This window comes from Acanthaster planci, linkage group LG13 (assembly GCF_054643075.1).
Source record: "Acanthaster planci isolate LZ-2023a linkage group LG13, COTS_SCS, whole genome shotgun sequence".
NCBI classification, from domain to species: domain Eukaryota; kingdom Metazoa; phylum Echinodermata; class Asteroidea; order Valvatida; family Acanthasteridae; genus Acanthaster; species Acanthaster planci.
This window is the reverse complement of record NC_141789.1, coordinates 427,436-454,371: the sequence shown is the minus strand read 5'-3', so window position 1 is coordinate 454,371 and position 26,936 is coordinate 427,436. Positions and strand designations below refer to the sequence as shown.

Here is a 26,936-nt window from a genome sequence, read left to right as displayed (position 1 = left end):
CCACCGGAATTACTCGTTCAAAACTGTGTCAAAGGACACAGATTTGTGCTTTCCCTCCAATATGATACGAACTAACATTCTTTAACTTCGCAAGTCAGTTATGTGAATAATTTATTTCCAATGACATCAACAGAAATATCCCGAAATCAATTCATACATCAATTTAATAGTTTTCCATTTGGGTCAACCATTTCACATTTGGATCAAAAGAGACATTTTTCAAGCCTTTTCATTAAAATAAATAAAATCTTCTATATTTCACACAAATTATAACAACCTAACACTTCACCACTTCGCAGTACTGCACGCACATGTATTACACACGTAGATTGGCATACGTGTACTAAACCCGTGTTGATGCTTACTTAGAAAAAAAACAAAAACAAAGATCATTGTGCCGTACATGTATTAACAAAGGGCGCCCTCTACTATTAGATGGCAAACTTGATCATAAAAACACAGAAGATGCGACAGGTATTGTCAATTTTTAATCACATCAGAAATCCTGGCGACCAGATGTTGTTCGCTTTGGAATACCTTGTTCGAATACTCTGGCAATAAAACGTTACTAAAGGGCCTTCAACTACCTACAACTCTGGCCAATAAAAAATCTAATTGTGTTACTATTGCACCAGTACTTGAAAATATTGAGCTGTGGAAGAGAAAAAGCTTATTTTGACTTCTTCTCTTCATGGTTACATCCTTGTCCTCCAACCTTTGTAATCCTAATTCTACACTTGTTAGGATCAGTATGGAAGTTCCATTTTCTAGTTCCCACACTGAGTGGGTTGTTATTACAGGACCACTAATCACCTGGGTTTTCATCCAACCTGCACAACTCAGAAACTGTCCTGTCCTCTAATTACATGCATACATGTAGGAGAAACCTCAGGGAAACTGTGTTCAACTACTGTTAAAGATGCTTACAAAAAGCAATAAATAATATAAATGAATTTCCCTATCTTTTCTACAGTTGCTGATAAAGATATTGCCCATATACTTGGTAGGATTGCTGAGAATAAGCATAACAAAATATCAGTTGTATAAAGGGAAATGGTGCGACTATGAAAGATTGGAAATCAGAAAAAAGGCAGCTTGTATAAACTCATTTTTGATTAATACTTTACAAAAATACTTGAGCTGTAAATTAATATCCAATAAGAATCTCAATAATTTGCCTTTTAACTGTTTTTTCCTCAAAAACCCTCCATGATTTGACTAAGTGTTTTCTACACAGTTTAAATAATGTTAGACTCACTTGAGAATGTTCAGTCCTCTATCGATCTAAATAAAACATAAACGAATAAATAGTTGGCTAGAAAAGCAGAGTTGTTCATCAATGTGGCAGTTTAAAAACTTGATTAAACATGATGAAAGATAATTGCACTTGACTAGAAAACATTCTAAATACACACACACAACATTTGCACCAAAATATAGTTGATCTGGTGAGTGTTATAAAATCAATGGCACTTTACATTTCCTTGTGCTGAGAATTTTTTTTTTTTTAAGACTTACGTATCAGTGTACAACCATGCAATGCCGAGTGTGAAGTCACCTGTATACATATATATATACATACATATAAAAATCATCTCTTAAGTCAACAGAGCTATTTACAATATTTGGACAGTTAATGAAGTTTTCTTTTTCTGTATACACAGCAGAGTGATTTCTAAAGAAAGATAAAGATACCCTTATTGCAACACAAATTTCCCACGATGCAAATTTGTGTCATTAACCCTAACCCTCCTCAATCCTCCAACAGGTGAAGGATTGAGGAGGGTTAGGGTTAAGTGTCCCACAATTTCCAGTACCTCTATTTACTTTTGCCTTTTCCAGAAAAACTTCCACACTTTGAAGTTGGAAATTTATCTGCTGGGAAGTTTTCCCATTACATGTAAAATCACTCAATGACAGGTTGTTAGCATTACGTATGTGGAGAGGGTTTAAGAAATCCTTTAAGTATCTACATGTATCTGAGAAAATGTTGCCCACTCTTACTGTACAATAAGTATGGTTGGCACATCTACAGTTTGCTTATTGTCAGTTGTGATGTCTGCAAGAAATTTCCATTTTTAATGGCATATGCAAATCAAAGTTTTGACTTGGAAATGTTTGCAGGTGACTTGAGACAAGTGATGAGCTTCAGGATTTGATTATAGAGTTTACAGAAGCTGTTGCTACTTCTAGTGTTGTGGACAGTGATTGGCTAAACTGGTGACTCTTTGCTGGCTCGGCTGAGGCAGGTCGAGTCAAGTCCGCAGAGTCAATGTTGTCTGTTACAGGAAACGTCAATAAAATCTTTAATTAAACCTGCCGCAAGACATTGACTTTTTGATACAAGTCAATTTACAGCCAGGTCTAGATGTTTACAGGGTCAACATTTGGGATGGGTGCTAAGATATTTTGTGTCACCAACGATGGGTCCTTGCATAATAAGAACCATAATGAGCCCCCCCCCGCCTACTTACAATGTCCCCCCTAACTTGAAATGTTCAAAAGATTTCCTTGTATAAATGAACAACCCAAGTAGAATATGCAATGCTACTTACCTTGGAATTTGGCAGCAGTCAGGGGCTTTGGTTTCCTCCTTTTCTTTTTCTTTTCACTTTTCTCTGTTGAATGGCAAATGGATTTTTTTCATGAGATAAAATCTTTTCCTGCTCTAAATTTCAATTTCAGCTGTACTTTTCTTTTGTACAAGCTCTGATAATGTGGGCCATACACTATGAGGATGTTTCTCGGAAGTCTTTAAATCAGCACCTGTATACTCTGGAGAAATTCTGTCTGTTGTCATTACTGGAATGAGTAACAAGACAGTGGCTCCAGGGACATTATATCCGAATTTTCTTGCAAATCAGGTACATGTATTCTCGCTAGGATCTTAGATTATCATAGACAGACATTTGTTGACTACCTGTATCGTGTGGTTGAATTGGCTGCAGCGCTTCCAATCGAGAACTTTTCAAGTTGCTGGTCTTACTGGCGAGACCCTTCTGATTGATTGTTGGACATGAACCACTAGGAAGAAATCAAAGCAACTTCAGTGTAAGATGGTTCCTTGTGACTGAGTAAAACAAGCTGCAAAATGCCCTTGTCTAATGATTCACACAAATGAATAACACTTGACTTCTAAAAGAAAGACTTTGGATATATTTCTTGGGCATTTCTGTAGTGTTGCCATTTTTAAACTTACTATTTAGCATCTGAGGATATTGAAAGAGATCGTTGTTTGAATGGCAAGTAATGAGATGGCATGCTAGAAGATTGCATGTCTGATGGCAGCAGTAATGATGGAGATGTGGCTGTCGTCCGTTGAGGTGACAGAGAGAAAAAGGATTCTCCTGACCAAAACCAAATATCACATTGAAACATAAATGAGACAATTCTACAAACAGTCAATCAAAGTTGATCTACAATCCGTCCTCAGCTGAAGTGCAACCTCACTGGCGAAAGAAAGATAGGTGGTTCTAGGTTTTCCAGCCGGGTTCTTGCACACATTCAGTGTGCACGTGAAGACAATAAACATGCATTCCAGGCTAAATTTGTTGCGCCTACACGGTGTGCTCCGTGTCATATGTGCATCAATTTGCACACCTAGGTGGTGAGTGCGTACCAAACGACTGCGGTCAAGGCTCACATACTGAATCAAAACTTGTACCGATAGAGATGTCACTAAATATCTTCTGGCATAGACAGAGTTATGGTACATGTATGTCCGGGCATTAAATATCAACACCGTGTTTTGTAAAATGTTGGCACATTCCTAGATGTTTTTTACGCTGAGGTATTGTGAAAAATGACATCTAGCAATATTAATGTACAGTGAGTAGATGGATACTGACACACACCTGTCTCAGACCAGTTCCTACCTGTTCCTGGTGACACTGGTGGCCTTGATGTTAAAGGAGCCAGTTTGGGAACACTTGAGATGTAGAGATTTTTCTGAGACAAACTTCGGCCGCACAGACTTGGTATTGGTTTACGACTGCCGCTGTTACTAGAGCTCAACCCTAGAAAAGAGAAAGCTGTTTAATGAAGTCATACTTCCCTTGCTATTCACCTCTGTGACCTGGAATAACCTTGAAATGGATTTCTTCCAAATTTATGGTACCAGCATGTTATTCATGCCCTGGAGGTACACTTTCTATCAAACGTATAAGAATACAGCAAAGGTATCTTTAATCTTGACTTACAACTCTCACTTCTTTGAGCATCTAGGATCTCCTGTGCATGGCGTTGTACGGTGTCAGCATCTGGTAGGTCTCGGCATAACGGCCTTAATGGCACAGACACCTCACCTAAAGACAGGACCTCCTCATTGGATGACCCTGGACCTTTTATAAGAACTGATGAGGGCAGAGGACTGACTGTTGGCAGCAAGTTGTGTTTATCAGGGATGTTACCTTTAAGCTGGATGTTATCAACATGCATAGGTGATACTGCTCTGAGGATGTTATCGGACCCTCTCCGTGAGGACCTACATGTATCTATGGTATCTGCTGTTAAACCATCTCCATTGACAGGGAATGAGTTCCTTCTTGTATAGCTCAGATCTTCACTCATGCTTCTTTTGCTGAGCGTGGTATCTTGTAGATCTTCTTGGCTTCCATGAGGCACACTCCTCATCCTGCCAACAACGTCTCGATGCAGGGCCTCTTCTGATAAGTCTTCCTCTGAGCTTCCAGCAATGTGATCACTGTGGCAATCTGCCTCACTGTATCTCACTGCATAGTTTGGATGATCAGAAGTTGCCTTGGCAACCACTGTCCACTCTTTGGTACCATTTGGTCCGTCTGACTCCTCCGATGGGGATTTGTACCTCAGACCATTTTTCCGGCGGTTAAACCACTCACTGATGAACCCAAACCGTTTCTTCCAGGGTTCTTTTCTGTCTCCTTCACCAATCTTATCCCCATCCTGGGATGCTTTCGACGATACGGATGCTATGGTACCAAACTGAGCCCCTGCTCGCTGTAGAATTCGGATAACTTCTTGGTTTCCTGTTTGCTTAGCATAGTCAAGAGGAGTACCCCCATTGACATCATGGGGGGAGGGATCAATGCCTAACTGTAGTAAGATCTCAACGCATTCAAGTTGAACTGAAGCAGCCGCCCAATGAAGAGGTGTCCTGAGGAAAACAGAGAAATCACTTTAACTTGTACGTGAACTTCATCTTAACATTCACACTTTATTTCACCCTTCTTGACATCAATTCTACATTTATTAAACTTTTTGAAGCACTTAGTAATTGCTACTCAGAACAGATGTCTTCAAGCCAAAAGAGTTCCATTGTCAGATGTTGGATACAATGGGCTTTGCAATCTCAAGCAAACTGCTCTGCCAAACTATTTTCATTGTCTACCTCTGAACTAGCTGCCAGTCTGGATTTTGAAAACCATGCTCTATAAAAATGTGTCACGTGTCACCAGAGCCACTTTTGAATTAAAGGCCTTTGAATGCTCCACAGTGTTTAAGCAACAAAAATCCTCAACATTTTCTAATCAACACAACATCCATTTTCATCATACCAAACTGAGTGACACATCAAAATAAAGAGCTAAAAAATTCCTCTATCTAATGCACAGTAAAACTCAAAAGTGGCTCCAGTGACTTGAGACTCATTTTTGTAGAGTGGGTCACATATTGCCTGTCAACATTCATTAAACACAGCACTCGCAGAATGCTGCTTCCCTTGTTATGGTGTCAATTTGTAAGTACATGTATACTCCCAGTAAATTAGGTGACACTACATAAATACCAACTGGCACTAACTGTAGTTTGGATAGCATTCTACCTAAGCAACAGTCAATAGTTACAGTCAATCGTTAATTAACAGGTGTTATTAACAGGTGTACATGTAATTGCCAACTGTGACTTTGCATGCGGCCAACTACAATTACTCTTTCAAACAAATTTTGGCAATCAGTTTATCAAACTGATAAATTTTTATTAATAACTTATTTGAGAAGAGTTGGATGAAATTGGACCTGACAGTGTAGTCTCTTTTCATTTCTCACCTATCGTCTGGATCGAGGACCTCAAAATCAACAACAGGAACATCAACAAACTCCTCCAAGATGTTGCTATAACCTGCTGCTGCTGCTAAGTGTACACAGGACTTGCCTGAGCCTTCCAACATGTTGATCAATGGAGCACCTCCACTGCGACATTTGGCCATGATGGAACAGCAGGCCAGGCAACCATTCTGATAAACAAGTAAACATTAGGGTGTCATCACAAGATGAAGTGTTGAATGAGACGAAGTATGAAAATATAACTACCGGTACCCATACATGACCAAACAAAATATAACTACCGGTACCCATACATGACCAAACAAAATATAACTACCGGTACCCATACATGACCAAACAAAATATAACTACCGGTACCCATACATGACCAAACAAAATATAACTACCGGTACCCATACATGACCAAACAAAATATAACTACCGGTACCCATACATGACCAAACAAAATATAACTACCGGTACCCATACATGACCAAACAAAATATAACTACCGGTACCCATACATGACCAAACAAAATATAACTACCGGTACCCATACATGACCAAACAAAATATAACTACCGGTACCCATACATGACCAAACAAAATATAACTACCGGTACCCATACATGACCAAACAAAATATAACTACCGGTACCCATACATGACCAAACAAAATATAACTACCGGTACCCATACATGACCAAACAAAATATAACTACCGGTACCCATACATGACCAAACAAAATATAACACAGCAACTTCTGTTGGTGAAAACAATTGCAACTTGACAAAAAACATTCACTACTTTTTTCACCCACGTGACTGGATTGTGCTAAAGATAAACAATACCACCACATGTGGACCGCCATGGCCACAGTGACTGCATACATATTCTTATAGACAGCTTCAACCACATACATGTACAAGTACATGTGCGAACGTTGCATGCTTGACTAGTTTATCTTGAATAAGTAGATTGCCATCATGACACATCACAGTCCGCACGATTGTGACATCACAGGAAAAAAGTCTACATGTATATCATATTGACTTTTATACCTTATTTATTTAATGCGCAAAAATGTTAGAACTTTCTCATACATGCACACGTAGTTGTTCCCCCCCCCTTTGAAGCAACGCACTCCCATATTCCAATTAACAGTTTTATTCAACAAGCATGACAAGACACCAATCCAGTACATCTACACACGTGTACTTTCACGAAATTTGGACTATGGTGAATCAATAAAAGTTCATTAACTAAACAGGAATTACGTATTGAAAGAAGAAATTGTTAATGTAATGTACAACTTCAAATGTAGATGCTTTGAGTACTTGCTGAATTTTACATGTCTGTGTCAATGCAAACTCAGATATTCACACGTACTTCGTGAAAGACAACCCTTGAGCACAAGTGTAAGTTTCCAGTGGCTACGCACTGCAAAAACCATTGTATCTTAATTGAATTGGAAACCAAGCTTTCCAAACACGTTTGAGTAAATACAGGATGCGGAGAATGACAGACAGAGCATCCTAATGTGGTTGATTGAGACCTTGAGGAGACAGCTGAAGCAAATGGAATGAGGAATGCTACACGTTCAAAGTCAGTTGCAATGCAGATGTATTCAAATTTGTGCTCCATATTTAGGCAGGCACTTCTGCAAATCAACAATGTAATCCACCAAGTGTCTCATCTAATCATGAGAGTTTTATTTCAAGGAGGAGTCGGTTCCTCAGTGCTATTACAAAATTACAGAGACCCACGAAGTGAAAATAGCATTGCTGGAGTACAAGAAATGATCATATCCAACATTAACAATATCATCTCAAATGGTTAGATGTTTTGTCTTGACCTGCTCATTCTTCAGACAAAGTTTCTTCGAATTTTCTGAAGTAAATATGAAGAAGGTAAAAACTACTCCATGTACAATCGTTTTGAGTTTTTAAACAAACAGCAACACTGTATCTGCCTTCTATAGTTGTTTGGTTTATGTCAAACCTCCCTCAACTGCATTCTTATTTCAGTAAAGAAACTGGTTATTGCACCTGGCTTGCCCAATGAAGAGGAGTCTTTCCGTCTACATCGACACTGTACAGGTCTCCACCTCGCAGCATGAGTAACTGTACATGCTCAGGCCGATTGTGGAATGCTGCCCAGTGTAAAGCAGTCATGCCATCATTATCAGGTTCATTGACGTCACCGATGGTCAGAGTTTGAAGAAGGGCTGACAGAGTTCTGGATCATAAGAAGAACAATTAAAGTCAGGTTGATATGATGGTTTCCTCCCTGGCCTATCATCTCTGCAACCAAGCTTCAAACCCAACCCATGCTTACACGTACTTACATTTGTACACTGGATTGATCCTTTCTTTATTATGCGTTCAACTAGGACTATATACATGTACATGTACATGTACAGTATATTCAGGCCTTCTGTCTTCAATGCTGCAGCAACTTTTGATAAATCCTGCATTACATTTGTAGAGATAATGTTTCTCCATTATTCATGTACACGTACTTTGCTGCACCGATGTATATGTCATAATGTAAGAATGCACACCCTACATGTACATACTACAGGCAGAATCAAAGAAATGCTGGAGAATATTCCAGACTATAGATTTTAATTTACAAAACCTTTCAATTATTTAATTCTTGTTATAAATAACTGTGATAAATTTTCTATATCTTTTTCATTCATATTTTTAGAAATCTTTTTAAAAATGGTACTAAGAAAATGATACCGTGCAGAATCAACTTTCAGTCCGTGCTCATCTCTAGACCCAGCTCTGTAGTATTGTAGGATGTAACTGATTGGATAACTCTGCCCATCTTGGGGGGAGGGGGAATCTGGCAGATTGTAATCTTAATAAAAGGTTGCTATGAGGGCTGTCACCAGTCACAGATAACATCTACTGTCCATGTATCTCCAAGCTACAATCAAGCCCTGCTGTGCCATACTTCCACAGCAATGTACATGTACTTCAACATAATTAGTGTAACATAATGAACAGTCTTTCCCGTCCACATAAAAAGATTAACTAAGAAAGAGAGGAAGTAAATTCTGCACCATTATGAGCACAAATCCATCTCTTGTCTGCTTCAAGCTAGCAGAATAATCACGTTAATGAGCACTAAAACTAATGTACTCTCAGGGGCTAAAAATACATACATGTACACGTCAACATGTGTGAGGATCAGACAGGAAATCCAAACTAAAATATAAACTACACATACATGTACGGTTAAAGATAAGATATGTTAAACACAACTATGGTGAACATGTGGGCACAGATCTTGAACCTCATGAGCATCTTTTTAATATGAACAAAGGACAACTACCACCACACCCCAAAATTTAAAAAATAAAAAAAAAAACAAAAAAAAAAACCAAACACACAAACACAATAAACACATTAATGGAAAGCTACTTGTATGGTATCTTTCTGAAACACTTCTTTACATGGTGAATGAATGATACATTGCATGGTGAATGAATGACACACTGCATAGCGAATGAATGATACATTGCATGGTGAATGAATGATACATTGCATGGTGCATGAATGATACATTGCATGGTGAATGAATGATACATTGCATGGTGCATGAATGATACATTGCATGGTGAATGAATGATACATTGCATGGTGCATGAATGATACATTGCATGGTGAATGAATGATACATTGCACGGCGAATGAATGATACGTTGCATGGTGAATGAATGATACATTGCACGGTGAATGAATGATACATTGCATGGTGAATGAATGATACATTGCATGGTGAATGAATGATACACTGCATGGCGAATGAATGATACACTGCATGGTGAATGAATGATACATTGCATGGTGAATGAATGATACATTGCATGGTGCATGAATGATACATTGCACAGTGAATAAATGATACATTGCACGGTAAATGAATGATACATTGCACGGTGAATGAATGATACATTGCATGGTGCATGAATGATACATTGCACGGTGAATGAATGATACATTGCATGGTGAATGAATGATACATTGCATGGTGAATGAATGATACATTGCATGATGAATGATACATTGCATGATGAATGATACATTGCATGATGAATGATACATTGCATGGTGAATGAATGATATATTGCATGGTGAATGAACAATATATTGCGTGGTGAATGAATGATACATTGCATGGTGCATGAATGATACATTGCATGGTGAATGAATAATACATTGCATGGTGCATGAATGATACATTGCATGGTGAATGAATGACACACTGCATAGCGAATGAATGATACATTGCATGGTGAATGAATGATACATTGCATGGTGCATGAATGATACATTGCATGGTGAATGAATGATACATTGCATGGTGCATGAATGATACATTGCATGGTGAATGAATGATACATTGCATGGTGCATGAATGATACATTGCATGGTGAATGAATGATACATTGCACGGCGAATGAATGATACGTTGCATGGTGAATGAATGATACATTGCACGGTGAATGAATGATACATTGCGTGGTGCATGAATGATACATTGCATGGTGAATGAATGATACATTGCATGGTGAATGAATGATACATTGCATGGTGCATGAATGATACATTGCACAGTGAATAAATGATACATTGCACGGTAAATGAATGATACATTGCACGGTGAATGAATGATACATTGCATGGTGCATGAATGATACATTGCACGGTGAATGAATGATACATTGCATGGTGAATGAATGATACATTGCATGGTGAATGAATGATACATTGCATGATGAATGATACATTGCATGATGAATGATACATTGCATGATGAATGATATATTGCATGGTGAATGAACAATATATTGCGTGGTGAATGAATGATACATTGCATGGTGCATGAATGATACATTGCATGGTGAATGAATAATACATTGCATGGTGCATGAATGATACATTGCATGGTACATGAATGATACATTGCATGGTGAATGAATGATACATTGCATGGTACATGAATGATACATTGCATGGTACATGAATGATACATTGCACGGTGAATGAATGATACATTGCATGGTGCATGCATGATATATTGCATGGTGAATGAACAATACATTGCACGGTGAATGAATGATACATTGCATGGTGAATGAATGATACATTGCATGGTGAATGAACAATACATTGCACGGTGAATGAATGATACATTGCATGGTGCATGAATGATACATTGCATGGTGAATGAATAATACATTGCATGGTGCATGAATGATACATTGCATGGTGCATGAATGATACATTGCACGGTGAATGAATGATACATTGCATGGTGCATGAATGATACATTGCATGGTGAATGAATGATACATTGCATGGTGAATACTGATACTTGAGCACAGAAATTTAAATTACAAACGGGACATAAAGAGTCAGGAGATATGCAGTCAGAAGTCACAATGAACGAAATGTAGAACGGTGAAATTGATATTCATTGGCAAAACACCCAAATGAGCGTCACTGCTGCCCTTAAATAAATACACGCTCAAGTTTATGTCTCATACGCTATGAGGTTTATACAGTGACCAGACTGAAGTGTTTTGGGAATACCTTACACAATCAGAGTAGATAAGATAGACTGGCATTCCCTGGGGAATGTGTATGAGTGTAGATGTCTGTACATTAAGTTTGTTCATTTCAGAAAATTAAATTATTCTGTGTTAAAGGAGTATAAGTGGGAAACAAGTTCTTATTTCAAGTAAACTTGACGTAAATATACCTGGTACTACGCCACTTGAGAATTCCCAGTGGATTGTGCACAATGTACTGTAGACATACGTTGTTTTGCAAAAGGGATGCAATATACTGCTAACCCTTACAACAGGGCAATACATTGAGTTGGATATACATGTACATGTACGTACATGTAGCTACATGTAGCTCTCCTGCATTGGACTGACCAATCAAGATCAAGGATTCAACTTTGTAGGAAGACAAGGTGTATGAATGTTGTATAATATTTACAAAGATGAAATCCCAAAGTGGTAATCCAGGTATGTGACTTTCTCCTGCAAGACATCAGAATGTAATCTACATTGTACGTGTACTGTATGTGGTTTTATTTTCATGATTATGGATGAGCCAAACTGTGACGTTAGGAGTAATTATGGGCCTATGCAGGTGAAAAACAAAATGTTCCTCTCAAAACAAAAGCCCAAAGATGAAAGGCCTCATCAAGATTATTATTAATAATGCTGTCAACATTGAATTAAAAATAATATATGCATAGACTGTAACATAATTATTCAAGTTGCATGTATTAAGAAAAAAAACAAAAGACCCCCCAAAAAAACCATGTACCTTGAGTCTTTGTCGTGGGTTGCGGCATGCAGAGGCAAACGGCCACTTGTGTCTGCTATTGCTTGCTTGCCTCCACTACGTAACAGGTAGATCACACCATGGTACCAACCCTAAGACAAAAACAACACAAGTCCTGGTCATCAATGTTTAGCTGTTTTACTGTACATTTCACCTGTTACACCCTTAGGATTTAAAGAGCATGTATTGTACAGTGCATGTACTGTATATTCACAAACTTGTTCATATTAACACCCTCTTTGAAGGGAAAGGGCTTTAATAAAAAAAGAAAAGACTTTGTGACAAATTAGTTATGATATACATGTAACTTCCTGTACAGTATGTAATGCACTGAACATGATCACCGATGTACATGTACCAGTATGTATGTATATATATTTCCAACCTGCCTTATATTTGGATTCCTTCTGTGCTACCTGGTACTGGTATCAGTACATGTACGGTACATATTTTTGCAACTTATGAAAATCAGCCAAAGTTTGATTTCAATTTTTCACCGATAAAATGAAATGGATTTTATACAGATGATAAAATGAATTTTTCTGCAGTATCTAACTCTGGTACATTATATTATTCAGGTAGGACATATTGACCTCAGTTTGCCATGCATTATCTGTAGCTTTGTGTAAACTTGTCCAAATACACCTACATAGATGATGCACGTACGTACATCCTCCTTTGGAAAGTTATTCTTTAACATGCTTGACTGAAATTAAATAAGGCATAATGTCAAAGAAACCTATCACTGTCGTGACGCCCTTCCTCCGTCTTTTTTCTTTCTTGTTTTCCTGTGTGCACTGAGCAGCCAAAATCCTAGGAATGAAATGTCAATTAGTAATTACTCTGTAACGTGACCTATGGACCTGACTAGCAATGCTAGAAGCTCTCCTCACATCAATCACATTTAAGAACCAGCAAGGAAAAGCATCTCCTTTTTTCCTTCATTTTGTGTGTGAGTGGAGGTGTGTGTATGCAATCGACTTGTGGTACAGTCATTTATATGTAATTTGATGCTAAACAGGTATACATATGGTTCATTTTTAATTAATTTCAGTCTGATGCAAATGGCGTCAACCAAAAACTAACAGAATCTTAGATTCATTTCTTTTTCTTCATAGAAAGGAGCCAAAGTAAATTACATGCTCTGAGGCTCAAAATGCAGAGTCAAAAGTATTCCTTTCTATTTGCTTTCAAAAAGTAAAACTTGTCACAAAGAAGACCAAAAAAACACCAATGGTACATGTAAGTACACATAATCACAAAAATGAGATGTGTTTTTCATTGAAAAGTTGATAAGACACTTGCGTGTGATTACATAATTACAAATGTCCTCTTTCTCATCACGTGCCTATCCTCAGTACTGCCAATTATGATTAAAGCATATTGTAACCATGAATAAAATCAATTTTATACTTACTAGTACTAGTAATACATGAAATCAAATCTCTTGATTGTTGGACAATGTCTACTGTATACTCGTCTTTGGTGCAATTTAACTGATCTTCAGAGTAGTTTTACATGTACATATGTAGTACAGTAGTTACTTGTGCATTAACTTGTCATCTTACGTAGGCCGTAGACAAAAGAAACACTACATGTACATGTACATGTACATACCAGTACTGTACATGTAGCTGACATGTAAGAGAAGGTGTGCGTACTGGCAATATGCAAAGCTTTCACATAATAAAAATGATTTGTGCATCTATTGAGGTAATAACTGCCCTCCATCAAGTCCCACACATGGTGTCCAAGTCTTCCTCTTTCCATTCACCCCCCTCCCCTGAATATCCAGAACTGAAGCCCCCTCCTGGTTCTGTTTGCATGGCTATTACGTGTACACAACAGACCCACAGCAATGCCTCACTCTTGTCTGCATTAGCACCACTACTTCCATCTCTTGCTTCCACTCAACAAATTTTTTGTACCAGATCAGCCGTCGTTTGGCCGTTGCCTAGCAACCATAATTGAGATGTGATTACACGGAACATGCATGCAGAATCTTCAATATGGCTGGCAAAAGCTAGAAACGTGACCTCAAAGAATATGTGGTGATTACCACAGGTACAAGTACATGTACTGACAGAATATCAAGATGAAATTGATGATATACCATGTTGTGCATGGATATTTTTCAAGAAAGAAAAGAGAGTTTATAATTTCATATTTCCTGAGACAAAAAAAACACACAAAAGAAAAAAAAATCAGATGAAGGTACACATGTACATGTATATTGTTCAGAACAATTGACGATGAAGTACAACTTCAAAATAAAAGTGAATATACCAGGTACGTAATACAAAACTACTGCAAAAATTCTGTTAGGATCAAAATCTCAGGCCCTCCATATTCTGTGAAATAAAACTGACATTCCAATATCACGCTTAGATTATTTTTGTTGAAGAAAGCAAAATCCAGGGTGCTTAACTTCCTATTTTCCAAGGCAAACCAGCTACCGGTACTGGTTCTTGGAGTGTGTTTGCAGAGAGTACGGTAATTCCACTAAGCAATATTGTATTCTCCTTTGGCTAAGCAGGTGTTGGAATAAAGTTTGATTTGATACATTGGGAAGGGGCCAGGCAGTGTAATTTCCACGACTAAAATACACACATTCTGTCTGTGAGTTTATTCATACAATAGATGCACACTATATGTACTGAAGTAAATGGTGCCAACTGACTTTACTTCCTAAACAGGCACCGACTGTATGGAGTATGGAGTACAAGGTGCAGATGTATTTGAAAATTAAATATTCATGGGCATTAATGGACATGGCTAATGTACTACATTGCATCAGGAATAAGTAGTACATGTATGGGTCATGACACAAGCAACCTGAGATTTGAATTGAAAGTACAGTAGATGCACAAGCACATGTATGCTCACCTCAAAACTAGCTTAGAGCACTCAAGAAATTGGCAATGCCAACAAATAACAAGACCTACGTGTACTTTGGATAGTAATACATACCAGTATGTGGTTTTCTACAGCTTAGAATATCTACTTCAAAACAGGAAATCAGTTCAGAGCCAGATTCAAAATCTGCAAAGTTTATATACATAATATTACACCATTGTGAACTTTTCCAGAAATTTCGCAAAGTAAATCCTTCTCTTCATTTTGAATTCTTCATTCTCCACCACACAACGATGGAGTTTTTTTCAATCACTAAGTTCTAGACATGAAGGTGCAGTGTTCATTGAAGCTCTGTTCACGTACATGACAGTGCCCAATGATGTACATGTGCTAGTACATATATGCTGTAATTACCAGTATGCGGAAGCTTGCAAATGAATGGTTATTTCAAGACGTCACAGAAACAACAGAATTTGTTGAATTCTAAAGGCAAGTCATCCTCTTATAATTACCTGTATTACCATGGTAACCAGACAATACCATCATTTGATGGATGTGTATTATGAGTACAGTGACTTTTATAAGTCAAAAAAGTACTGGTATGTCTTTTGGTGAGGATGTTCTAAAAAAACCCAAAGACTGTGTGAATAGGATGAATAAATATTCATAGATCTACATGTAACGTGTATACATTTTATCCAGCATCCCGGTACATGTACATGTGAACATGGTAACTGGTACATGGACAGGTGAACATGGTAACTGGTACATGGACAGGTGAACATGGTAACTGGTACATGGACAGGTGAACATGGTAACTGGTACATGGACAGGTGAACATGGTAACTGGTACATGGACAGGTGAACATGGTAACTGGTACATGGACAGGTGAACATGGTAACTGGTACATGGACAGGTGAACATGGTAACTGGTACATGGACAGGCTGCATTAACTGCTCATATCGCCTGGAGCTCCACTACACTTTGGACTGATACCAGCAGCCTTTGAAACATTTAAGCAAGGATGGATCCAAGGATGGCCATGCCCTCCCAAAAGGATTCCTCCCCTCCTCCTTTTTTCAAACATAATGAAAGGTGATGGTTAGGTCGATTTCATTTCCTTTTCTTCTGAAACCTGTAAAAAGTATCAACCTGTAGCCTGTAGCCTCCCCCCTCATAAAACCCATAAAAACTTACACAAAATAATCCCCCCCCCCCAATTTTTGACCCCCAAAACAAGTTGGGGCCCTCAAAAAAATGGTTTGGGATCTGCCTCATCGAATAAAAATGGATACTGCTATTGGAAACATTGTATTTTATTATTTTTTTTTTCATTTCTAATGGCTTACCCAAAACTCTTTTCACCCATATGTATAACTGAACCAAGACAGATGAGATTTTGTGTGTACCTGCAGATTTCTCGTTCATTTCCAGGTTCAATACAACACTGGATCTTTACATGGATACATGCACACGCTGATTTGTCCTATATTTCTAGAGTTTATTTCGCCATCTTCATTTCCTTTTTTAATAAATTCCTTATCTTAATCAGTTTTAATCCTAATGAATTACTGAAATGTACCGTTGACAAAAATAAAATTACTGGTACTCTCAGAATAAGATCCAACCAATCACAACAAGAAAAGACTATGTCACATATCTCATAAGGCAGACACTTACTCATACTTAAACTGTTTACAAGCCAAGCATGGTCTAGGAACCACTTATTGAATGACATTTGTAACACGACACTTGACAACCACAGCTTATAGCTGACAGCTGAGGATGTTTACTGCATGCATTCGTTTCTATGGTGATGCGCTGCTCTAGATCCAACCGGTGTGTATACAAGATACATATGGAAGACATTATGTCAGAGATGTTGGAGGAATAAGATTGAATTGGTGAATACCAGAAATGACATCTTCTTACCTATCTCGGATTTACAATGTACATGTAAGGCAGGAAATGTAATGTCTATTTCCGGGGTGCTAAAAAGTATTTACGTTTGTAAAAGTACCGGTACATGTGTATGATAGTGTTAAATTGTTTATCTGTGTAACCTGGTAACCCTTTTCATTTCCTTAAATAACCACATTTGTTTGTAAAATGAAACCTCATGGGAAGAACAACATGGTCACAGATACACATGTACACATACATACCGGTATGTATGGTGTAACCACATGCATGTGCGTACACACTGGGCATATGCATGTACAGTGATTTTCATGTATTAACCCAAACAGTCCCAAATCCTCCAATTTCAACATGATTTTACATACACCCTTGGGGGTTAGGGCTAAAACAAATTATTTCAAATAACACGTACCGTACTTCAATTTTCACATGTACATTACGTGTACACACAATCTTTTTTAGGGCTGAGTCAATTCGAATAATTCATTATTTGAATATTCAACCTTCAATTTGATCGAATATCCGAATATTTGGTTGTACCGACTGTCAGATTGTTGATGAACAAACCATATACAAACTCAGTTGCAATAACACACACATTTGTACATTATGACGTTCTAAATAATGGATAAAAGACAGTAATCTTTATTTCCGATTATTCAGTGAACACAGTGGATTTGGGGAACATGATCCAACATGGTCACTTTGTGAATAAATCCCAAAGGAATTCAGATCATAATACAAGTGTACTTTGCAAATAGAATATAAACAAACAAATGTCTGACTCTCAGCATCTGCTGGTTGCTGGAAATACATGTGCATGCAGCCCTTTCTCACTACACTGGCTACGGTGTATCTGATGTCCAACAAAAAGTTTACCCTAACCCTCCTCAATCCTCCAAAATCCTTTGGATGATTTTGGTGGATTTTGGAGGAAGACTGGCATAAAACTGTTGCTGCTTGCAAAGGATGCATTGTGTCAAGGTTGTGGGTAAGACCTTGTGTTGTTAATGCTCAGCTATCCATAAGTTCATGCCTCAATTACACATAAAATCCTCCACACTGCTCCAGGATACCATTTGCACAGCCTCAACATACAGTATATCTAACGACAGCAACTGCCAGAGGATTTTGAAGGATTGATCAAGGCAGTGGGAACTCCTATTCAACAAATATTAGAGAACTTTGGAGAATTGAGGTTGAATGTAATTTTTTGCCGGGATAATTGGAGGATTTTGAAAGATTCAGGATGCTGCCTAGCCAAAAGGCCTAGGGGTTAGAGTTAAAATAAGGCTCATACCTCATAAGCAGCCAAACAGAGAGGTGTCCTCCCAAGAGCATCTTGGATGTTAATATCTGCACCCATCTTGACCAGAAGTTTGACCATATCTAGCTGCTTATTGATAACTGCACGAGAAAGGGGTGTCATTCCTGCACATAAAACAATTAGAATATGTTACCAAGGAATGACAAGCAATTTTAGGAAAATTCATATCTGATCATCTTCTACCATTACTTACAAATTCTTATAGTCTTGACAAGTGGCTGATACTAGAGTAAATGAAATAAACTATAATCATTTGTTGACTTGATAAATATAGTAATTTGCAAGTAGTTGCACCTTTCAAACTAACAAGAGAAAAAAAATCATTAAACTTGATTTAAGGACAGCAAAAAGAGAAGAAAGTGACTGAACAGAGCACGGACTGATAATTGAGTCTGTGCAAGGATATGCAGCTACCGGGATACTGTGGTTCCATCTCAATTCAACCTACACGTAGTCTTTACCCTGTTTCTTCTGTGTGTCTTTCAGCCAATGTCTCAGCATGCATGACCTATCACATACTGTGAATATTCTCAATGAAACAAGCTAATTTTAGCTGCAGTGTGTTTTTCACTTAGCCTCCGCCTCTGATGTCACAGTGCTGTTTCAACAATCCATTATTTTGCACAAATGAAGAGATGCTGACAGCTCTTTGCCAATATTTTAAGATGATATCTTCACCACTCCATTCATGTACAAAATAATGGAGTAGAAAACTGAGCAAATAAATAGGGCTGTGCCGAATATTCGAATATTTGATCATTATCGAACATTTGAATACATTTTTCTTCTCTCATTCTGACTACATACCATGCTGGCACATCTCATTCATGTTATACATGTACTAGTCCATGTGAGTGCCCCTTTGCCGTACACTGGCTTACATGTACTAGTCCACATGAGTGCCGCTTTGCCGTACACTGGCTTACATGTACTAGTCCACGTGAGTGCCCCTTTGCCGTACACTGGCTTAGTACATGTACTAGTACATGCACAGAAAACTGTACTGCTTGAACTTTTGTAAATGTACCGATATCTACAAAAATTCTGTGCAAGATTAGATACGGGAGCTGTGGAAACAGCAGCGTGATGCCCCACGTAGAGATTAAGTTGCATAATACGCTCCTGGGTTACCAAAACACAGGAGCCGCTAGGTCTTACCCACAAATGGTGCATACTGGTACCTTGGGCATTATATCCTGTACTGAAGATGGATTGAATTCAGAATTCCCTGCTCTCTGGAGAAGCATTTGGCTGAGTTATTATGTGAATATGTGCCTGTTTGCAGGATATTGAAAGCGTCAACCATCACATCTTACTTTCAGTTTTGCAAATTTCCCATTAAGAGCTGCATGTATGAGTACATGTATAATAGATTCATTCCAATTTCCCTTCAAATTTAAAAACAACATGCCAGCTTTATGCACATTACACGAAAACAGAATGGCAGAAATCACGGCCTTACAAATATACATGGCGATATGCATTTCAGAAATCACTGTTATGACGTCAAACACCTCACAGACATGTACATGTACATGGTGCATGTACACAGACCCTAATCAAAAGCCAACAAACAGGCTGACATTTTAATGAATACTTCATTCTCACACCCACTTTTCAATAGAATGTGGTATAATGAATTCAGTGTACAATCCTTTGGATGCAATGCCAGTCTGATAACTTAAGCATTTTTCAAAATTTATTTCAATGAGACTGTCACCAAAACAGTTCATTTAGAAATAGTTGAGTCACTCAGCCAGTAATCTGACTGATGTTGATGACAGTAACTTTGCATGACTGAGGAATTTTTGGAAGTCTAAGAACTGATAAATTTGTCTTAACAGGGCATAGAAAAAAGTAATGTCTACTTACATGTATAATGCAGGTCAGGTAAGTCATATAACAAAAAATAATGATCACACACAAAAAAATGGACAATAGTCCAGTGTTTGCAAGGCATGGTAGTGGGTCAGGAAGGACATTTGTGAGATTGAGGATTTAAAGTGGGAAAGAGTGGAATTGGGGTAGAACAGGGGACTGGGGTGGATGGGAGTGGGGTTGGGGTCAACAAGGAGGGGTTCATCAGGTCAAGGTGGTGAGCTACTGGTAGGATTGGTGTCAAGGTGAGATTGGGGTCAAGATGGGCAGAAGCAGTTGAGGTACATGTAAATGTCGGGGATGAGGTTGAGGCCTAGGTAGAGAGTTGGGCTTGGGTTAAGGTGGGTAGGTAGGATTCAGGCAGAACAGGAAGACAGGGGTTGGATGGGAGAATAGGATGGGAGGTCACATTGTGGTATTGGGGTTGGTATCAAGGAGGGGAGTTGGGATTAGGTTCAATGCAAGAAGTGGGTTGGGGTCAAGGAAGAGCATGACAGAAAGCAAACCTTTTTCATCTTGACTCTCTAAGGCACTTGGATCATGGTTGACAGCCTCCATAAGAAGTGGTACATTACCAGTGGCTGCTGCTTGATGGGCCATCATTTGAGATCCATCCTCAGTCTCCAGAGAATCTCTGTCTTGCTCTGTAAACAAAATCAAATAAGACCAACTCAGAAAAATGAAGTTACAGGATACATGTATGTAAAAGAGGATTCATACATGTACGTCATGACAAGCACAAGTGGGTCACAATCAAATGTACAATGCTAGCAGTTTGAACAGTAGGACAGAAAACCAAGGGATTTAATTCATTTCATAAGTGGTTTAGTTAGTACATGTACATGAACCTGTATGTTTAGAAACCTACAGGTGTACATCACAGTACAAACTGAATTGGTGATATCACTGCTGCAGAATATTCATCAAGAAGAAACAAGGATTCAAATTTATCACAATATAATAAAAGAATTAATCTACAACTGGCATATTTTATCTGTCAGATCTTGGAAATAAGTGCATGCATCGATGATTCAAGATTTGTACAGTGTCTTATAGAACCTACAGATGTGTACATCTTTATTGTAAGTACTGTACTTCAGCAAGTCAGTCATATACCGGTACACCACTAGCTCTGGCGTAATTTTACTTAAGACATATTATTGCTTTTATTATGCTGCATTAGATTAATTGACACACAAAAAAGAAGAAACAGGGATGCAAGTTACAAAATACCTTTATAAAAAATGAATTTCAAAAATGTATTTACACTACATGTTCTTAAAGAATTTGGAGAATCCACTTTCTAAATCACACAAGTATGATCAAAAACATGGTCAATAATGTAGCCAAATGGAAAAAAAAAGAAAAGTGGTCCAATAATTATCTTGAACAAACTTCGCAGCTGACAGTACAACACCAGATGACGCATTACCTTGGTCTCAGAATTTCAGCACACTACACTGTTCAAGAAAATTTCATGCTCTGTCGGACGCTAACATATTGCAGGGTCTTTAAGCAGAGCTGATAGGCTATGAATGAGCAGTTTTCAGTTTATGGATGACAAGTGAAAGTAATTTTAGTTTTCAATAATAGCACCGGACATGTAAAAATAGATAAAAACAATGGAAGTCTTGTGCCAAAATTGTACACTTAACTAAATTAACCTGTCACACATTTGTACAGGTGTTAACAATCAATCAACCAAACTACATGTACATTTGTATCAAACGAGTAAGCAATATGACTTGACTCTCATCACTACATGTATCTCTCACTCAGTCTACACGTGGATGTACATGTACCGTATAACAGAGGGATCCCAATATGACGCTTTTAGCGTCGATCTGCACACTTCCGTGTTTGAAAACGAGGCTGTGTGAGTCAGCTTCAGTTCTTAATACAATCAAACGATTGAAAGTAAGGAGTCAAGACACAAAATAAAATAAAGGTATGTTAAATTCAGACTTTTCAGGCTGCCAATTTTTGCATTTTCTACATGTACATGTATCTGTGTGGAGTGATGAGTACCACAGAGTGCACATCATCAAATACCTGCACACATATTACCAGAAGTATGTACGTACATTGCACATGCATATGCATACTATTGCACATAACGATGCTCATCTTTATGAAGCCATCTTATAAGTCAAGGCTCCTTGTGGTCTTACAATGTACCTCCACAAATAAAATAACTTCCTCTTTAGTCCTCAAATCATTAATTTATTGTTTATGTATCAACTGCTATGGATTTATCAATTTAATGAATATCAGTGTCATGAAAATTTCTAGTCAGCAGTCTCTAAAGTGTGCAGTTCTGCATTGCTGCAAACAAAGACTACATATGTACATGTACATACACTGTACATGTAGGGCTATTCATTGAAATTTGAAATTACCGACAAAAGTGATGGTTTTGGCCTAGCAATTGTAAACTGATTATAAAGATGAACAAAGAAACTGACTGGAGCGGGATTTGAACCTGCGACCTCCGGAACACTGTACCAGTGCTCTACCAACTGAGCTATCCAGCCCCATGTTGGTGGTTCTTCCCACTTGTCAATATTTTTGTTTGAGGGGCGCTAGTCAGAAGCCATGAAACCTGAAATACCATGCAGCCAGGCATCACACCCCAACACCACGATACAACCTCGGAAAAGGTGGACAGGGATAACCCAGTGAGGATACAGCTTTTTTGGAACATACATCATGAAATGAACTATACAGTCTGTAAACTGAAACGTGTCTGCATTGGACTTAAAGTAAAGAACTACTGGAAGAGCCATGCTAAATGAAGCCCTAGTTCCTGATGTGTAATCATGCTAAAATGAAGAACAATCAATCACTGTCAAGGATTGTTTTTCGTCTTTATATTGACATGCATTGAGCCAATGTGGCTTGAGTGCACACATGTACATGTAGATGCTGTAAGACTCACCTTCTGTTCTTGAGGAAGAGTGGGGCGAATTGGCAAACTCCATGCTAGTCCTGCGTCCCAAGAAGCCGAATGTTGAAAACATGGTCAACTGCTGTTGATAACAAGATTTGACATGGACCCTCCAACACCCTGCAATCCATCTGACAACTCCCAGCACTCACAGGATGAGATGTGTTTGTCCGAGTCACTGTCTCAGGCTGATAACTTCATCAATGATGAATGGACGTGAGATATCAGTACATGTGTGTTTGGATGAGGCAAGTCTCAGGAGATTGTCCTCTTGTCAATTCTGAAATCAATTTTTAAAAAGGTAATATATTTAAAGACACACATGTACGTGTAGCTTTCTCCACTATCAATTTTACAAAAACATACAATGACAAAAAAATTAAAATTAAAAAAATTAACAATGCCAGCACTTTCCAATGCACTGAATATTTCAAAAGCTCAGCCTTGGCTTTCTATTTAGTGCATTCTGATATTTTGATACTTCCATGGACTCAAAGAAAATAGTTTCTACATGTGTGTTAAATTTTTGTCTGTCAAATTCTTCCAATAACAAATGACAGATTATTTTTCGACTGACATTTGTGGAAGGGATACTAGTTGTCTCTGCAAAATAGGAACATCAATATGTACAAATGTGTTACAAATAACCTAACACTCATGAAACTTTCCAACTACGTGTACTTTAAATCATTGTGCCGATCCACTGAAAATCTTCGAAAGAAACACGTGACATTGCTTTTCCTCCTTACATACATGTAGGATTCCTTGTGTTAATAACACATATTGCTGAATGCTGGAACAACCATAACCTGAAAAGCATTCACAATTTTAAGTCATATTAGAAAGTGTCTATTAAGCACTCCTGGATTCCGGATACATGTGCTATATATGCGTGGCCGGGGTCTCCAAACTCGGACAAAGGGAACAGGGCCTTGTAACAAAAGACCGTACTCGGAACAAAGGACCAGGCTGCTGGGCATGACCAACATTTTTTTCACTCTCAAAAGTGGAGATAATCCAGCCTTGTTTTCAAACAGTATACCACAGTTAGGGGCATTTAGAGCGAGTGGATTACCACTGGGGACAAAAGCGCTCCAACACCGCAGGGATGAGCCACACAGCACCGCTGCATGCTAATCTGGCCCCTATTGAAAAGAGGTTAGCAGCGCACTCAGCCAGGTTCCTGAACAAAAGAAAGTTATATTACACCGCACAATCCCAACCCCTTTTTACAAGGCTGCAGGCCTGGCTGAAATAGGTGTCAATAGATTTTGTCAGTCAGGCTAGAGGGGCCACCAGATAGTCCTTCACGTGTTTGTAGGTGTCCAGTAAATAAAGAAAGGAGTTTTTTAAGAATTTTGAAAACAGAAAAAAAAGAAGATAAATATCAGGCCCAGCATCATCAACATTGATAACTGCCCCAGCAGGGAGTGCTTGATATAAATTATTACTGGGGCCTAGTATAGTGATCGATGACTCATAATGCAAACATATTGTATAATTTTATGATTATGATGGCTCCCATGCAGTTCAAGTCTCTGCAGTCTGAGTTTGATTCCTGGCTCAGTCCAGATGCGGATGAGTTTTCAGTCCACACCTGATTCCGTGGAGTTTTTACCCAGAATATTCCTCTAGGGTTTTCTTCCCACCTCAAGAACTGAAACTGCTTCTCATTGTCTCCTCTCTACAGGTTTCTTCAGGCTTGTGAGCTACAGCACCTAGGGTGCTTTCGAGAAATCCTTGGTGTCTTTACCAGAAATAAATAATAATAATATAACTTGTAACTTTTCAGACTCACTCCCGGTACATGTGCCGTACATATTTGGCAGTGACTTTTGTTTAATAGCTGCAATATTACATACAAGGGCAGGACTCAGTCAATTTGAGAGAATTTATGGCCTACAAAGGCTGTGATGGCAACCAAGAAATGCACTGAAAAAAGATCTGCATTAACAATGTCAAAATTAATTTGGTACATATTGATGGTTCCATATCGGTTGACATGAACAAACAGAAAAGGCAATACACATAACTAGTGTATGCACATCATAAATTAGTGCAAGTTTCACTGCAGTGACTTCAACATGCTCAATCATGTCAATATGTTATTGGCCATTGGAAGCAAGTAAAAAACTGAAAAGCCAAATTTAGCAGGAAAAGCACCGATGCATTTAGGCCAAGGCCAACTGAGAAAAAAAAGAATTTTTCAACTCAGTCTCATGAGTAGGGTTGCTCTATGCATAGAGGAAGGCCTACCATGCCTACATGTAGGAAAAGAGTGCAGTGGTCAGTGCTGGCGATACAGAAAGGCCAGCATGGTCAGCTTATCCCCAGAACTGTGGGGTCCAACGTCAGACCGTCGCGGACGTCAGACCACGCGGACCCAACACGCCCCACAGTTCTGGGGGTTGGCCTATGATCAGCTATGGAATTCTCGTTTTTTCCTTATCGATTATGAATATAAAATCATGACTCGTAAAACAGTCAATACTGCTTTCTCGGAATTCCTACTACCACCTACATGTACCAGTACTGTTATCTTTACCATGTTCACCTGTGCACCACAACGGACCTGTTGTTCATTCCACTGCGATCTTTTTGCAGCTTTTTAGTTTTCTTTTACCTTCTTTTTATCTGCTGCTGTATGGCAAGAGATTGGAATAAGCTGCCAAAACACATGACTTCTATGGAGAAGTTATCTTGCCTCAAAACAGCACTGCAAAACCATCTAGGCCTACAGCTGGAATGAAAAACTCCCCAGTTCCATTCTGAGTGATGCTGCTTTAGACCTTTTCAGAGTATTGATCCAGATCATGACTTGTGTTTTCACTTACCTAGGCCTACTCAGAATTTCACATGATGATGTGCGTTCGACGTCAAGCACTCGAACTTGCACGGCAAGCCAACACTGCTGTGCTAGTCACGCCAGCGGTGGTACTAATGCTACGGGGGATCTCATGCTCATAACTGGTGCCGTTCAGCTTTCGAGGGATTCGTAAAACCCGTCCACATGCAAACCTGGCAAGAAAAGTAAGCAGTTTAAATCCTCCAGAAATTACAAGCGACACGGCAGATCTTATTTCTCACACATCTTCCACAGTAACACAAATTCACTCATTGATATGGTTGAGGCGTTCTTCAAGCCAACTGTATGTGTATACGACATGTGTAATCTACATAATTTTGGACGGAACACGGCACTGCATTCAGGTAAAACTCTTGAGAAAGATAAAAAGGAAATTTCTTTCGAGGCAAACATGAGATAATCTAATTTATTGTACTTCTTGAACACCATTTTAATAATTATTTCGTAGCTACCTCAAGAATAAAACCCAGAATTTACCAATACTGTGGGAAAACAGTTCTTCAGAGAAAGGGCAACCCAGCAGAAAATAGTCTAATCCACCATGTACGTAGGAAAACATCAACATCGTTTTCCCACATGGTTTTCGGCGACAGCGGAGGGCGCTCTAGCTTTTTGTCGTCGCATGCGTGGTTTTGACGTCGTCTGGTCTTTCTTTTTCATTTTTTTTTTACCGTTTCGAAGTTTTCGTAACTGAAAACAACTGATTAAACACATTACCTGTTTGTTTGGAGAACAAAAGATT

At 38.5% G+C, this 26,936-nt stretch overlaps 1 protein-coding gene and 1 non-coding gene across 3 annotated transcripts; both read right to left on the bottom strand.

Annotated features, from left to right (window-relative positions):
• Positions 1–94: 94 nt before the first annotated feature.
• On the bottom strand, positions 95–26,854 carry ankrd55 (ankyrin repeat domain 55). Of its 2 annotated transcripts, none has more exons than XM_022235957.2 (14): positions 26,647–26,854; positions 26,163–26,346; positions 23,320–23,608; positions 20,888–21,025; positions 18,477–18,607; positions 12,381–12,490; positions 8,070–8,259; positions 6,024–6,211; positions 4,200–5,134; positions 3,876–4,016; positions 3,200–3,347; positions 2,921–3,024; positions 2,556–2,618; positions 95–2,279 (listed from the first exon to the last, which is right to left on the bottom strand). In XM_022235957.2, exons 3-14 carry the CDS (start codon positions 23,399–23,401, stop codon positions 2,149–2,151), a joined length of 2,361 nt encoding a protein of 786 aa, XP_022091649.2. In that variant the 5' UTR covers positions 23,402–23,608; positions 26,163–26,346; positions 26,647–26,854; the 3' UTR covers positions 95–2,148. The 2 variants fall into 2 exon arrangements, with proteins under 2 accessions (XP_022091649.2, XP_022091648.2); XM_022235956.2 differs by having other exon boundaries at positions 26,672–26,854.
• Trnat-agu (transfer RNA threonine (anticodon AGU)) lies at positions 22,843–22,915 on the bottom strand. The gene has a single exon. It is a non-coding gene; the product is annotated as a tRNA-Thr (tRNA).
• Positions 26,855–26,936: the final 82 nt, after the last annotated feature.

Excerpts from the sequence above, each read along its gene's own strand:
- ankrd55 (XM_022235957.2), bottom strand. The coding sequence starts at position 23,401 with ATGTTTTCAACATTCGGCTTCTTGGGACGCAGGACTAGCATGGAGTTT. Across the intron at positions 18,608-20,887 it reads AGAGAGTCAAGATGAAAAAG|GAATGACACCCCTTTCTCGT; the intron begins GTTTGCTTTCTG and ends TTTTATGTGCAG. Across the intron at positions 6,212-8,069 it reads CTCTTCATTGGGCAAGCCAG|AATGGTTGCCTGGCCTGCTG; the intron begins GTGCAATAACCA and ends CTTGTTTATCAG.